The sequence below is a fragment of the Culex pipiens genome, chromosome 1 (assembly GCF_016801865.2).
Source record: "Culex pipiens pallens isolate TS chromosome 1, TS_CPP_V2, whole genome shotgun sequence".
In the NCBI taxonomy this organism is placed as follows: Eukaryota; Metazoa; Arthropoda; class Insecta; order Diptera; family Culicidae; genus Culex; species Culex pipiens.
In genome coordinates this window covers 128,043,699-128,060,335 of record NC_068937.1, presented here as the reverse complement: position 1 = coordinate 128,060,335, position 16,637 = coordinate 128,043,699, and the positions used below count along the sequence as shown (strand labels likewise).

General features: G+C 47.5%; 1 protein-coding gene across 1 annotated transcript in view; it reads right to left on the bottom strand.

Moving 5' to 3' along the window:
* The window catches only part of LOC120428283 (uncharacterized), a 30,541-nt gene extending 16,798 nt beyond the window's left edge, over positions 1-13,743 (bottom strand). Inside the window, exon 1 of the mRNA XM_039593276.2 lies at positions 12,672-13,743. Within this exon, the coding sequence (XP_039449210.1) occupies positions 12,672-12,762 (91 nt within the window). The 5' untranslated portion in view covers positions 12,763-13,743. The remainder of the gene's footprint in view (positions 1-12,671) is intronic.
* Positions 13,744-16,637: the final 2,894 nt, after the last annotated feature.

Genomic DNA, 16,637 nt, shown 5'->3' with positions numbered 1-16,637 from the left:
CTCGGTTCGTGTGAGTCGGGTACGGGTGTAAACCGAACAAAGCAGGCGCAAAGCAAACCCGAGGTGCAAGTGTACCGCGTGTACCGCACGGTGCAGGGAAGCTTGTCAAGAAGAGAGGCCGCCACCGCCAACTCCATCGTCGGCGCAGGTGAGTAGAAACACAAGCGCGGAATTAACTTTGAATGACGGCTAAAAACGTGAATGAATGAATGAATGAAGCCGCGCTGTATTTACGCATATGTTGGGAGGTTTTTTTTTTGAAGGGGGAGAGCAAGGTGGGGTTTGATGAGGAACCGTTCAACACCTGTTTAAGCAAAACTGGGAAGAGCGTTCGCTCCTGTGGGATCTGCTAGACAAGCTAGCAGCATGAAACGTCGGTTATGACTAAGTGCGCGAGGAGGAGAGTGTTTGCGTATTTATTTATGCAAATGATATCAGACAGGAGGGTAGAGCCAGCATAACATGCTGCCCCTCGGAAGTGTCTGCGGCACTTTGGGCCTCGCTCTCTGATGTGAGTGTGACAAGCCGAAAAACGGCTACAAAACGGTTTTATGAGCTCTAGATGTTGCTTGCCTCGTCAACCCGAAACGTGAGACAACACAATCAACTTGACTCTCTGCGTAGAGGTGCCGGGAACAATAATATGTTTACTTTTCCAACTTGTCGCGTTTGCTTATGTAAATTTTGGTGGGGCTCCATGAGTGAAAGGCACGACCGAAACTCGACCGGAAACGGCACTTTATCATCGTTTTGGGGTGTCGCCGTGCCGCGCCTGGGCCCGACTCGCTGTGTGGTGACACTCACATGGGGCACGTTCGCGTTAATTAGGGTGGCCCCGCCAAATTTGAACATCCCGCTTCCCACGGTTGTCGCAGCAGGCCGATTGCAAAATTCGACCCCCATTCGACCCTTTTCCCCTCGGGGAAAACGGGAAACGCGAACCATCTGCTGCTGCTGCTGCTCCGCAACGCGGTCAACGTCCTGAACGGACCCCGAAGCGATCGATTCCGATAGACAGGTCGCGATAGCTGCCGCAATTAATAACATTCCAATTTCCCCTCAGTCGGTGTAGGAAAAGGTTCTTGTTTTTCGAGTCGCGCGCCAGCTGCAAAGGAAGAACGAGTTTAAATAAATCATGCTCCCCGCCCGACTTTGAATTCCACCGCCGAACGGACCCCGAACCTGTTCCACGGAAAGCAGAAAAACAAGAAGGGTACGAAATGTGCGTGATGGGCAGTTTAGGAGCGAGAAGGAGGAGGAACTCGTGATCTCGTTGGCCAAGATCCGATCGGCATCGGGAGCAGCGGAAAGCGGGCTTGTATCAACCTGCTGTTGCCATCGCGAAAGGGTTCAGAATCAACAGGTTCGTCACTTGCAGGCAGAGGTCTCTGCGCTCTCGTTTCCTCTACCCAATAAAAAAATGTGCAACCTTTCGATCGAGCGAAACGGTTCGTTTTTCGAGGTTATGTTTCAATAGGAACGGTAATTAGTAGCGTTCGAACGGGCTTTTTTTTCATTTCGAAAGTGGCCTTTTTGTGTCCCATCGGTAAAAAACGACCCCGAAAATTTCATCTTTTCCTTCCCATCTTGGCGAAATTATTGCCAATCGGGAGCGTCCAGTTGGTCCGCTGCGAAATCGTTGCGCCAAAATCGCTCCGAAGATGAACGGAAGAGCAAAGCAGAATCAAGGTAATAATGATGATGCCCAGGTCCGTGGACCACGGACCGGCTGCCGAATGATGATGAATTCTTCGAAAAATTTATAAGTTTCGTGTTTTGGTGTTTCCTCTCTGCTTCGCGACGACGTCGTCGTCGTCACCGTCGTCCGGCGGTCGAAATAGTATGAATATAAAATTTTTTGGCCGCCCGTAATTACTGTTATTAAAACGAAGTAGTAAAGGATACACTTTTTGGCTGGCAGCCTCCCGAAAACAGCGCGGTCCAGCGCGAAGGCTCGGAGCAGAGCCGAACAAGAAAAGCGAACTAATTATCATAATGATATTCACTTCGCCTCTTTTCTTCGTGTTCAGCGAAAGAGCAGTCGCAGCTTTTTTGGTTGCTTTTTCGCCAGACTCCGCAGGTCTCCGGCTATTCATTTTAATTTCCTCCATCTCTTTTACCGGTTTTTGGAGAGCAGACGTTCGCTACAAGTACCTATTTTAATTTCTGCGGATATTTTGTCCTGTGTGCTAATCATTTCGAACCAGCTGGGGAATTTTCAGAAGGGCACCTGGAACATGTTGAAACACCGATTGTCTGGCAGATGTTGAACAATTGTGACTCATTTTGCACCTTTTAACTGATTCGCAAAGCGAAACAGTAAATTTAATCTGTGAACGTATTCCATTGAATCATCAAAAGAATAAAGAACATAACATGTGAACTAGTTGGCATTTTAAAAATAATGAAAGAATTTCAGCATTTTTGGTGAACATCGTGCAAAATTTACAAAATCGAGCACGACATCTGCCCGACATTAAGCTTGACATGGGCCACCAAATGCCACTTTCGTCAGACAGTCCCATTTCTGCTCTCAAATCAACTGTAATTGCTATATTTTATGTTTCCTTTTGTAAATTGCCGTCACTGCAGCCAGTGCCGACATCCTGTTGCACTTTTTTTTCGTTCTGCTTTTTCGCCCAGCCTCCACTTCTTGTCCGGCACCTGGTTCGCAATTTATCGGCACCTGTGCCGCGCGGCTCCCTGCGATTCGTCTCACGGGAGCCTGGCAAGAACGCACGCAACGGCTGCACATTCCTTTCTCCCATCCTGTGTAGAACCAGTTCGATCTCGGGACTCGATAAGCCAGTTCGCGCACTTTTTTGTCGCAGAAGGGGAGTTATTATTTATGCGCGACGTCGTGTTCTGGCGAGCTTCGGGCGTAAAAGCCATTAGCTTCTGTCGACGTTTCCGCCTGCGGCGTAGGGACATCCCAAGGGCTTCGCGTTCTTGCGGTGATGGAGATCCGCCAAAACCGCCAATAAACCCATAAGCTTACACCGTGTAATTATGTTTATGCTTACTGTTGCAGTCGGTCTTGCAAGCCGCGGCGGTGGTAAACACCGGGGTGAACATGCAATTTGATTTGGTGGTCGCCCGGGACTCCCGGATTGAGGGAACACTTCTCGCAACCGCAGAAACAATATTTAGCCGGAGCGCTTGTGTTTTTTTTCGGGGTTCCCACCGACACCGCCAGCAAATCAAACAGAAATTTATGATTGCCTTTGGTAGTCGCCTTTTTTTCTCTCTGAAGACAACGACGCGCAACAAGGGGTCGCTCACTCTCGGGGCACAGAAATTGCTACATCCCCTCGAGATTGTAGGATTTTTTGTTGTGCCTTTTGCTGGCGATGATGATGATGACGGTGTCCGGAGGTGGTTTGATGTGGTTTTTGAGACCCCAGCCGAGCTGAATTCTGAGTTGATGTACTTTTTTTGTGGTCAGATCGCGCGAGATCGGTAATTGGAAGCTGCTGCGCAGCAAGCCTTGCCTAATTAGTCATAGTCAGTCGCGCCTCGCAGCTCCAAATCGAAGCAGTCGGAGGGAAAGTTTCGTCTCGAAACTTGCCCACAAAACAACCTGCTCGTTTCATTTGCCGCCATTAATCCGCCACAAAATGCGCTGTTTACTGCAAATTACAAATGCCACGGCCTTTCGACCGAACGACCAAAAGGCCCCCGTCAATGGGAGTTTATCAGAGCCACTAAACTGTCCGTAAACGGTGCCCTGATACAGATCTGAAAACCATCATCATCTCCGACGACGACGCGGACCAGAGCTCATCAAAGCAGGCCGGATTCGTCGCCCCTGCCCTCTTGCTCGACACTCCCAAGAGATGGTAATCCAAAACTATCTCGTCCCTGTTGTTGTTGTCGTTTGCGAAAACGTAGCGTTGAAGAAGCTGAGCCGGTCATCCCATCTCCGCTGTCGACGACTACCGGTAGGAAGACCCCTGGCTCCGAACCCGGCTCTTCTTTCTCTTTGGCCGGTTTTCCGCGCGATAAGTATTTATGTAAATTTCATTATGCCGTAAACTCTCTCAGGTTGTGTTGTGATCACCGAGCAGTTCAGATGGACGGATTAAATTACCCAAAAGTCCAGCCCCGAAGCAAGGGACCAGTTTCATGCGCCCGAGCTGCCAGCTCGCCACGTTGAAAATCATTCCGACGAAGCAATTAAGCTTCGCTGCTTTGGCAACCCTGCTGTCATTGGATCGAAGAAGGCTCTGCAGGTCGAGTTGACGTCGGACAACTATGGTCATCATCAGCGCGAGGACGCGGACGACGATGATGATGTTATTTGTGCTCTCCTAAATTTATTTGATGTGTTTATATTATGACCGTCAAAATAAGTGGCCGCGCGAGCCGCGAAATCTTCGAACTCTGCCGGTCATCGAAGTGTGCGGTGCGTGGGTGCTGGGTTTCTCCGTATTAGGACGGGATTTTTTTGCTTCGCGAGCATTACTCGATTCGCAATTAATCTTTTTCGCGCTGAAAGGTTGCTGTTTTTTTTGTTGCTGGGGGTCCCCTACCCAATTTTGGATTAACGCCGGAAAAGTGCGGAAAAGAAACTTTTTCAATTGAGTTAAATTGATTTGTTTTACTTTTCGGCCTCGCAGCATGCCGCGCAGGGTATTGAATTTAGGGGTGCGTTTACAGATTTGTTTGCGCAATTTTCTACTGGGATTTCCCTGATCGAAAGTTGTCCAGCTAATCTTGTGTGACGTATTGTACGTTTCTTTCAAAGGTACACGCCGCGCGGCATTTCAGAACGTGCCGTAGACATTGTTGCCAGCGATTTTCTGCACTTTTGGTGCAATTAAAAACATATCTGCCAACAAAACAAAACGTGCAGTATAGGATTTGACAGCGCGCATTTGCCGAAAGTGCGGCGCGTCGTTCCGAGGCTGGTTTGCCGCGTGTCTTTCTCGGGAATACGCGCAATATCAATTTCGTAAACGGCTTTGCGTTCATGGGTAACAATGACAAACTTTTTGGGACTTCCGAGGGACAACTTTTACAAGCAGTAATTATTCAATATCCTTTTACTATTCATAGCCCAATAACGCCTGGAAGTCCTGTTAGGGGTTGCGGCCGTTCCGGTTATTGTCCGTTTTCTCGCCCCCGATGACAAAAAGAACAGTTCAGAACACCCCCACATTGGGCAACAAAAGTAAATCTCATCTTTTACTGAATCGCACAAAAAAGTGAGGGTGCCGGAAAGTGATATCGAATGAACAGCAGGGGAAACTTGATTTATTGAGAGCCGGCCCCGGTGGGGACGCATTGCCAAAAGCAGGACCGGGGATTGACCGGTAAACCGCAAGTTGAATGAAACTGGAACCCCGAAGCCACTGAATGCAAAAAAGTGGGGGTTGGAGGGAGAATTTTCGGTATCCAATTTCATATTTTGAAGGAAGTGGTTCGTCTTTTTTATGCGTTGCACACTTTTGAAAAAAGGGCCGAAGGACGCCCAAAAATATTTGGGAGGGTTAATTTAAAAGTTGATTTATTCGGAGTCCGGTAACATGACACAGATTTTGACGCGCGAGCAATTTAAATCACCATCGCACGACAACGCGTCAGCTGGCAAACCTGGCCATATTGGCTAAGAAGATTTCCACGATTAAGTTACGCTTTCCGTTCCGACCGCCCGACCGCAGAAAAGAGGATTAGCCGGGGCGCTCTCTGATGTGATGAGGTGTGGACCCTGGGAGAACTAGGGTGGTTCCCACACCAGCACCACCAGTGCGGTGACGGGCACGAGAAGAAAAATACAACATTGTTATCTTAAAATAAACAACCGTAATGGGTAAGGAATTTTTATGTTATTGCACGCCGCCGTCAAGAAGAGAGAGACCCCGGAACGGAACCAGATTAAACGCAAACAACATGGCCATAACAACACAATGGCACACCCAGATTTCTGCGCGCGAGCGGGTCGTCGTCGCCGTCGTTTTCAAGTCGTTTGGCGTGGTCCGACCCCGGACTTGTTTCTTCAGTTCTGTGAAATTTAATGTCATAGTTTTCGCCGCTCAGATGGGCGATAAAGTGCTGAAACTTGTGGCTTGCGTTATTCACATCATCTAGATTGCGAACTACGAGTTTTGTAGTTTAGTGTCAAACTCGCAATTCAATAAACCATAAATCCTCGGCGCTCACTTGTTCTCCACCGAAAACCGGTAATTAAGACCGCCATTGTTGGGCGAAATCACGGCAAGATTATAAAAATCAGAACGTGCACTAATCAGCCACCGTTTGTCTTGTCCAATTAGGATGATCCGATCGAAAAACCGCTCGTCGAAGCTCGCTCCCGAACAACGCCGGAATGATGCAATCTCGCCGCAGGCCGCAGGTTCTCGACCGGTAATGATATGCAAAGCACCAGCGGAATCGATTCCGATTGGGATTGGAACGCACACAAGCACGCGCGCTTTCTGGACGCCCTGCTGGGAGATTTCTTCTTTATCCGCGTTTGTGTGATGACCTTTGAAATTTTGGACCGCGCAAGTGGCCACTTGACAGTCCGTCTTGGACGTGCGATGGTATAACGCAGATTGGGCGCAGATTTGCGGGCGAGATTTGCGCTCCCGCGAGCTCTGTCGGAACCGGTAAAGTTTATCATTTAGGGAGCCGTAAACCACCGTTATGACGCTACTCCATATAAATTTGTCAGAAAACTGTCAAAATCGTTGTGCTGGATTCCTTGTTGGGCTTTTCAACCTGTGTTTGTAGAAATTCCCACAGCAATAACTTAACCTGATTTCTGTTCGCTTTTGGTTAGACCGTCAAGACTGGGATTGCGGCGTGTGATCTGTCACTTTGCACGGGGTACGTTCACCGCGCATTGCACAACCCCGATGGAAATCCATCGGGGCCGATTTATGGCTCGATCTGCGGACAATCGGCAATCTCTCGTATTTAGGCGCTCCGATTAGGTTTAAAATTTAGTAGCTGCGTCCGCGTGCGGGAACTTTCAAATTCCCTGGCTCGCGATCCGATTAGCATTGAAAGAAATGTTGTGAGTTTTTTTTCTCACCGCGTACCGACTACACGTACCGTCCCACGGTTTACCGGGCGTAGAGAACGAGCTCAAATTTTCACATTAGTCATGGGGTCCGCCGAGACTTCCGAATCTCGCGCCGGGTCTGGCAATCCAATCAGCAATTAGTTTCAACCGACGATCGAAACGGACTCTGCTGGCTCCATATCGCAGTATGCTCTGGATACAATTTCACAAATGATCGATCCGAGGTCTGGTCGATGATAGGAAAAAATGTAGACCTCTTTTTTTATCGAGTTGGAGCGCACACGAGGGGTCTCTTTGAGCTAAGACAATTCGCGCATTTTCGGTGGATTCCCCTACTAATTTTCGCTCCACACGCGATTTCCTGCTCGGTCCTATCCGGGATCGGCGAACGCAGAGTGGATTACGGTGATTAAATATCATTATGATCAATTCGCTTATTATTTTATTCTGTGTTTTAGCATTGGATTTCGGCCTTTTTTTTGCTAGTAATTTGGGCGAATTTGTTTCCAGACTCAATCATTTCATCGAGGGACTGCACAGGAAACCGCACTTTATCGGGCGAAGTTGGCCTACTACGCTGAAATGTCACCGGATGGAGGCCCGTAGACCCTTCACAGCCTACTGAGGTGACGACGACGTGCCCGCTATTGCGGTATCTATCGGACTGTTTGGGTGAGATTTCTTCTTCTTTCGACGCATTTCGGTGTACATTTGGGGAGGTATTTTTTAATAACGATAATTTTCTTCCACGAAATGCTCAAATTAGCCTCGCGCCGCCGCTTCTTCTTACTGTTGGTCGAATCCACGGCAATCATGGCGATGATGATGGTTTCGCTCAGTCGGTGTGGCGCGGCCCGAGAAGCATTGATCTGGAACTGTCTGCTTGCTTTTTTTTTCGGGGGGCCAACGATAACCGTTCCGAGCGACGACGGCTACCAGCAGAGAGGTGACTTAAGTCGTCCAAGGCGCGAACGGGCATCATTAGCCATTGAAGATTGATTAAATTTCATCTTTCGCTCGCGCAGCGCCCCCGTTTTTTACCTTCGGGAACCCCGCTCGATGAGAAATTCCAAACCCGGTCGCGGGGAACAAAAGACAATCTCAAAGCTTAAATTGAGCGTTACGAGAAGCCGTGACCAATGCAGCCGCGCTACTACGGCTGAGAAATTCTGGAGAAACGCTTCGCGTTCCCAAAGTAGGCTTTCTTCGGCGTCTGAACCATATGTTCGGGGCGCAGCGCTCCTCTGGAAGCCAGGGCGAAACAGGTGCACGGTCAATTAAAGTGCAATTAAACGACACACAGGAAAGCGCTCACCGACAGGATTCTTATCGTTCCTCCGTCGGTTGGCGATGTTGGGTTCGAGAAAGGACAGGCAATTAAGTCGACATTCCGAACCTGCTCGACGACGCCGCCGCGCCACGCGCTCTCGTACCTTAAGGTTCAATCTGTCACATTCACCGCCGAGGGGTCGCCCGTAATTCTAGGATTTTATGAGGGTTAAGTTTCCCAGTTTCAGGTACCGCCTACTACGGTTTGTCGTCATCGGCGCATGCACTTTGGACGCCGCCACCGTCGGTGGTCGGGTGAAATTCCACCGGAAAAGATAACACATGGCAGATAAGCAGCCTTCTTTTGGTGGCCTCTTGAGTTTGTGACGAAATTCGATGGGAAACCAAACAAATATCGGTTCAGCGTGTGCGCGCGCACAAACAGATCGGTGACAGCTTTGACAACTGACACTTGCGCGAACGATTTTGAATTCGCCGACGAACTCGAAACCGGCGTGAAATTCGATTCGCGACCGACTTTCTTCGATGCGGGTAATTGAAACGTCAGCTGGGGTGCGTTCGCGGTAGCGTGCTGTCAATTTGAACCCAGTTCGGGGAATGTCGGGCGGTAACTCGATTCTGGACGATTTTGGGGCGAATAATTGGAATGTTGGTGTTTTCTCCAGAACTAACGTCAATCTAACGGAAGCCTAACAAGAACCGGTAACGAGCTTTAAATTGCCACTTTCGGCGCTTGTCATTACGAGACCCTTATTATGACAGCAGATAGCCATCGGTAAACACGGTCTAGTAATCGGTGGCTCCGAAGGAGTGTCGTCATTCGTGGTCGAGAGAGGGAGTCAAACCGCAAGAAGTTGTGACAAACCGAGGTTTTCCCCCCGGAGTTGGCGACTCAACAACCCCTTTGGGTACATTATTATTATCTCTTCGTCAATCCGAGGCGGGGGGCTGTCACTGTGCAATCCCGGACACTAATGATGCCTCCAAAAAACCCGTTCCCACCGTCGCGCAGCAAGAACATTCTCTCGCCAACGTTTCGAACCTCTTGACAGTTCAAAGCCCCAAATCCACTCGATCTCGCTCCTCTCATGGCCTACTGGTCCGCGCAACGTTTCAGTTTTGTTGTTTCTTCTCTTCTGCCGTGTTTTGCGCGAAGAGTGTTGTGACACCTACGCGCGCTCGCGCTCGAGATCCACTCATATCTCGAGGAGCCAAGAAATGCCAAGAGGTTGTGCCAGGCTGGCACCACGACGGTCTTAGTGCCGGGTGATAAATGAGGCTGGAATTAAGAAAAAGTGTCGTGTTTTGCGATCTGGGGTTCGATCTTTCATCCGAAAAGCGCACCTCCAAGACCTGCTGTTGCGGTTTGATGTCGGGTAGAGGACTGCATTCCAGACTGCCTCTGCGCGCGTCTGTCTTTCGCGGTTAATAGGGTCGGGACCGCGGGCTGATTTTATCATTCCGAATTTTCTGGGTGGTGCCATTAGGGTGTATTGAGTGGATTGGTCGGCGATCACATTAATTTCGGCCGACCGTATTGTGCCGCGCGCCGCTCCACAATCGCGCTGTGCGTCTGTCATTTATTATTTTTAACGAGCTTTCGAGCGTAAAGGAAAGGACATTCCCCGAGTTCGTCCTGGCCTGCTGCGGCGCGCGTGGGAATTGTCTCGCGATCCGAGTAGGCCGCGCACACCGAGTGGGCGTCAGACAAGCCAGCTCTGCTTTTTAATTGCATTTTGGCAACCCGATAAGAAAACCGGGGCCTGCACTTTGCGCGAAAATGCAAGACATCATATCTGCGCCGTTGGACTCCAACGGCGCCAATCTAATTAGGAGAGACTTGCTTTCACGAACGCTGGCGTGCATTCCAGCTGATGTCTTCCTTCGTCCGGACATTCCGTGGCCCAGCAAGACGCCCGGCAACTATGGTAATAATTAGTGCGCAAAATTTATGTTAAAACATTATTTCTACAAATAATTAGATTACGCTGCGCCCGGTTACACCGACACGAGAGTGAGTTAAATGAAACAGCTCCTCGTTGAATGTCATCGTATCGGACGAAGACCATGCGTTCGGAGATTCCGGAGAAGCACGTGGTTTGGAGAGGCGACGGAAAGCGCCAACAACAACACTGCACACGTTTGAACATGTCAGGTGAGGCCGAACGGCTCGGACTTGCCGAAGTGTAAATATTGACCGGTCGGTCGTTCGTTGTGAATGGGTAATTGATTAACAGCTGCCGCAGTACTCACAGCTTCTGGAGTCACACCGATGCCGTCCGTCGCAGCGACGTTAATTATGACTAACCAGAAGACAATTTGGCGTGATAAAGAGGCTGTCCGGCAGTCATCGATAGTTCGGGCTCTTAAGGTGAGCTCATTTGATGCGGGGAAAGGTGGTTCGTAGAAATTGAATTACTCGTTTGAGGGAGGAGCTGCAGAATGCAAAATCGTGACAAAGTGGTTGTGGTTTTGCGGATCTGATTCATGAAAGGTGGTAGCAAATTGATTTGGCAAATATGGACGTATCATCGTCGGGATTGTACGTTTGCTGAAAGATGATGAGGTGTTTTGTGAGTGTGTTCCGACGAGGGTGCATTTCATCATGTTTGGTTTTCTTTTTTGGATTTTGGTTAATATATTCCATCAAATGTAATAGAGTTTCATAACTGGGAGCAACAGTTGTTATAAGTAATTGTAGACCTGTCGGAATTATCTTCGATTCACACTGGATTTTAATGACTGGGATGATATGGCAGCTCTGTGAACGGACCTCACCGTTATGCATTTTCAGCGATTAAAGCCAAAAAATTAAATAGAAAAAGAACGTTTCATTTCTGACGAAACATGGTCGATTTACACACAACATTCCTGACTGGGAATTATCGAGCTTCGTGAGGTCCGTTCACAAAGCTCGGCTACCGTCCCAGTCAGTTCAATCCGAATTCTGAAAAGGGATTCGATACGAATCGTGTGCGAATTCCGTTTGAAACGCAACAATCGGTTCGAAAACGAAACAACATTTTTGGCACCCTCAATAAATGTCAAAAACCAGTACAATTTTTTTGCCAGAAAGTTTGTACTGGTCTGACGTTTGACGGGGGCGCTGAAAAGTGGGGTTATGTACCTTAATGGCTCTTTCAAAATAAAATAAAAAAACAATTTAAGATTTGCGTAAAACCCAATAACCTGTGAACGCACCCCACCTCGATTGAGAGCATTTTTTGTGCACTGGTCTAACAAACCCCCCTAAATTCACATAATTGGCTATAAAATGGTGCACTCGTCCGTAAAAACGGCCCTTAATCGAGCACCGAAAAACGTCGCTCCGATCCGTTTCAAACAATTTGATAATAGTTGAACAATAGCCTTCAATCATCATTTTCGGCGAAACGAAAAAAAGCTCCCGCGTCGACAATTTAAAGTCGTCGCCCATAACTCACACGCGCGTAGAAAAATAACCCAAAAAACACTTAAAAAGTGATTACCCCAACAACGGGTAGGCAAAAATTGAGACATAAAAAAACATCAACAAGAAGTCACACACTGTGCAACGCAGAAAAAAAAATGCCAGTGAAAAGTGAAAATTGGTCGTTTCGGGAGAACAATACTGCCGTTTAGTGGCTTACTTAGTGCTTAGAGCTTTAATTGTCAGCTTTAAAGCTCTCGCTGCGCGGAGAACAATTGACAGCCGATTGGGCTTTTCGTGCACACTGCTGAATAGAACTAATCATTTTCAGTGTGATGTAACGGTTACACTCTGCTTTAAGGTTGGTAAATTTGAGGGTTGGCAAAAAAAGTCGGATGACCCCGGATGGCCTCATCGCGCGCTGATTGGCCATCCCTCGCAGGCACGGCCAACCTGGATCGAGACCCGATCACGCTACCGCGATTCGAAACGGCATCATCCTCTACTAGGCTCTCGTCTGTCAGTTTCGGTTTCGTTGCAGCTGATTGAATCTAATTTGGTGTGGCAGCAGACTGAAACCTACTTTTTTTTCTGTCTGCCGGTGAAGTTTCTACACCATCTTGCCAAGGGTTGCTTAGTCGACTGTGTGAGTCACGCAACTTTTTGCGCGCGCGTGGTCATGCAACGTGCAGCCCTGCGGGAATGACAGGCGTCGCTGCCCCGGAAAGTGACGCAGATTTGACAGTTCGTGCGAGAACTTGTGTCATGACATACTCGGCGGAGCTTTCTCTTAAGAGAATTCGGAGCCAACGGAGGTTTTGGTGACCAAAAAACACAGGAAATGGACGATTTGCTTTTTTCGGTTGACGTATCGGGGCCTTTTTTGATGGGGAGTTTGTTTGGCTAAAAGACGACATCGTGTGTGTGCGGTGTTGTACTCACATTGTTTGATCGCTATCAACAATAGGGTCAGCAGCAGCACAGGTGCTTCTGATCTGCTTCGGATCCCACCGTGGATGAAAGAAGCTGCCATAGTGCTGGAGGTTGATGATGATGATGGGCTTTTATCTGCTTCTTCCGATGAACGTTGGGCTCGTTACCGGAGCTTTTGCTTTGTTTTTTTCGAGGTTTTTATGACTTTTTCACAATTTTTATTGCGGCATTCGCTTCACCAACTCTCTTCTTTCTTCTGCCTCTCTAGGAATTAATGTTTCCACCGCGCCGCTAGAAACGAGTGCGCGGCGAATAATTAAGAAAGGCAAAATCAACACAAAACACATACACTAAGCTTCTTCACTGCCAGTAGTAACGTGCACTCTTGGAGGAAATATTTATGGGCGGCTTTCTTGAGTTAAGTAAATCTCATTAAATGATACATTTTTCCTGTGCCCCTCGAGCAGTCGATATTCCTCAAACACTTTGTCTGTTTGCCGTGCTAATTAAGATAACTACAAATCTCCGTACCCCGAGATGTACGGACGCTAATCTTATCCGTTAGCTTAATTAATAACGCTAAGCCGGCGTTCGCTCACTCTCGACTTCTGTAATGAGTGATTGCACAACTGCACGCTGACTCTTTTCCGATTGAGATCGGTGAGATTAGATCCGCACGCAGGCTGAATCGCTTACATCGCGCACCGAACTCACTTGAGCACTTTGCGCAAGCAGTCCCGTCCTTCATCCGTTTGTAGATAACAACAATAGCAGTTACGCGATCGCAGTAGGTATCGACGACCGCTTCGCCAGAACGCTGATAGTGGAATGTCGCACGTGGCTACTGCGACCACTCGCGTTGCTTGCGAATTGATGAATGAACTCCCCGAGGTGCCTCTCGGAGCCGGCTTACTACGACCTGCTGTGTTCTTGGTTCTCTTCCTGCTGTTCCTTCCGATTCGCGTGCGTTGCGTCGTCGCTTGCTTCGACGTGTTTCGACAGGTTTCGCGATCTTTTCCTTAACTCGCGCACACTCACACGATCCTGTCGACTGTCTCGTGAGACGTACCTCTACTGACTGAACACCGAACGCCTCGTCAAGACTTCCGCCGCCGGTGGTTGATTTTCTACGATTACTCCTCACACCTTGTTCTCTCTCTCCGCTCTCTCTCTCAGCTTACTTAGCTCTCTCGCGCGATGCAACGTGCGTTTTAAGAATGAAAAAGTTGAATGAAAAGTGATTTTGCAGTCTACCTTTTGCGGCGTACCTTCGTCATCGTCGTCGAGCGTTTATTTACATGCTCTTTTAGGCCTCTCTCACTCGCCGCTGTTCGGATGTCTAGGTGGTCGACTGGTCCCGTACACACCTTCTCTTCCTCATTCACTTCCTAAGCTACCTTCTGATGAAGTGTGTACGTTTATTTTTTCCTCTTTTCTCTCTCTCTCTTGGGTCATATCGTGTCTCGTGGAGGTGCATTTATGGCCGGTTAAGACAGCAGGTTGTGGGGAATTTCATTCCGGTACAGTATAGTACAGGGCCCTGCCCAGTGGGACTGGCCGGCAGGGCCTACTGTGAAGGGTCTGGCTCATTGCGTATTGTAATGTTATGCGAAGGGCCTTGATCTTGACCCTAGTAACATGTAAATTACTTCACTGCTGCTCGTGATTGCGAAGGTTATGTAAACGTCAATTAGCTGCAAAAAATGTAAACAAACGTAAACGTGATTTAGATTGATTTTACAAATTTTCTTTGTTAACAGTTACAGCCCAGATTCGATTACACGGAGTCTGAAGTTCACTTCAGATAATCGAGTCATGATTTTTTGTTGTTGTTGTTGTCTTGTTTTAGGTCGTTTAGCTCAAATATACCCAAAAGTACTCTAAAGTGATTTTTTTTTATTTTTTTAAATCCAAGATGGCGGTAATCAAATATTGAAAAACATAATTTGAACAGGCATTCAACCAAGTTTGATTGATTTATTTGTCCGTGACTCGATTATTCGAAGTCCTTACAACCCCTTGGATAATCGAACTTCGGAAACTTGAAACCTCGGATAAGGGGTCATCCATAAACCACGTGAACACTTTTTTTTGGAAATGTGTTAAAAAATAGGTTTTAAGGTTTTTTTTTCTTACTTCAAACATCAAATTCGAGTTCTGCGACTCCACTTTAGTAAAATTTGAAAAGTTATTGCAAAAGCATAGTTTTAAGGGTTAAGCTCAATAATAAAAAAATAAGGCATATTCGAAGTGAACTTTTCCAAGGCCATCGGATAATCAAGTCAGCACTGTATTGAAACTCAGCGACAGAAGACTTTAAACGCGAAATTCTAATGAAAGAGATAGATTTACAAGAATTTGGATTCAAAAAAGAAAAGTAAAAAAATATATTTAAAACTTGAAAGCAAATCAAGTCTCCCAAATTATGCCCTCCACTGTCAATCCGCTTAAGCGTCTATCAGCCTCAAGGTGTGCTTAGCGCATTTTACTCATTTTACTCGCCTGCTCATCATTGATAGTTTTTATTGCTCAATCCTCTTTTCTCACTCTTTCTTGAATGATCGGCGCTCTCTCCGCTCGCGCTGCTCTCTTTTAATTACGCTTTGATTTTTGGGTTCTTCTCTTTTTTTTTCATTCGCCTTTTCAGCCCCGCTAGCAAAGTTTATTGCTCTCCAAAATAATACTAGGAAATGATCGTAAGAAAAAATGCTCAATCAAAACACTTTGAGAGTGAGAGAATTTGGTGATTTCTTCTTAAAATCATCTTCTTCTTTTGCAGCATCCCGTCCATCCGTTCAACAAAGTGCCTCCGGGATCGACGAAGATTGAAAATTGGAAGAGAGCGAGGCGAAAATTTTGCCAGAAAAAAAAAAACGGATTGGAGTTGAATTACTTGCGCTCAAGAGCGAGATGGATTTTTTAATGTGTTTCTAAAATGCATCCAATTTCGCAAGCTCATTTTCATCGGGGCTTGCTGCGATCGCCGGGTTCGAGAATTTGGAGGTTAGGGTTAGGTGGTAGGTTTTGGAGTAGGGTTGAGGAATGGGGAATCGTTTTTTCTGAATGAATTCTTCGCTTTTAGTTGAGTAGAGGGAAAGAAAATGAAAAATGAAGAAGTGCCGGTAAATGGGTAATGTGTAGGAAAAGCAACTTATCATTTGATGAAGAAGACTCGTTGATGATGATGAAGCGAATACGGCGACCGGCTCCTCCAATCTAGACTAGTGTAAATATTGTAGACTCAATTAAGGCAATAATCGACGGGGCGGGGTGGGGCTGGGTGGTCCGTACGCAAATTAAATGAATGGAATACCGGCCGGTATCGATGGAGTGCTGGACGTGCTCGCAGCGCTGTTTACTTGGATTGTCAACACATGTCTCTTTGACTTGCTGTGTTGATCAAGTCAGCCTTGAGTAAACATTCTATGTGCCGATACGACCGGCGGCCATAGCAGGCCTAGAGAAAATGCCTTTCTACACAATTTCACTTCCTTTTCCAGCGGGGAGTAGAGTGGTTCTGATTAGATAAGACCAAGCTCCGGGGTTCGACAGGGTAACAACCTGGCCTAGTTGGATGCTCCACACTTGTCAATTTCACCTTCCTTTTTCGATCTACCTTTGGCCGGACTCTGTGAGCGCGCCCCTTTCCGTATCTTCAAACTCGGAGTCGGTTGGGTTGAGTTCAAGGAATTCGATCAATTAAGCTTAAGTGGCTATTGAGAACTCTGGGTGTGCGACGACGACGACGACTGACTGCGCGCAGGAATGCCTCACAAGTTTTGCAATCTTGGCTGGTGTGGCTTTTGCCAGTTCTTGTGTCTTGTCGTTGCTGGCTTCTGAGATGCTAAACGTCAAAACTTGTCCCATGCAAAGAAGGTCTGCCGACACTCCTGGCCCCTTGGCCACCTCTCCGTGTGCGGCAATCGGAAACCACACACTGAGAGTGATTCTATATCTACCTCGGGTCAGGGTTGA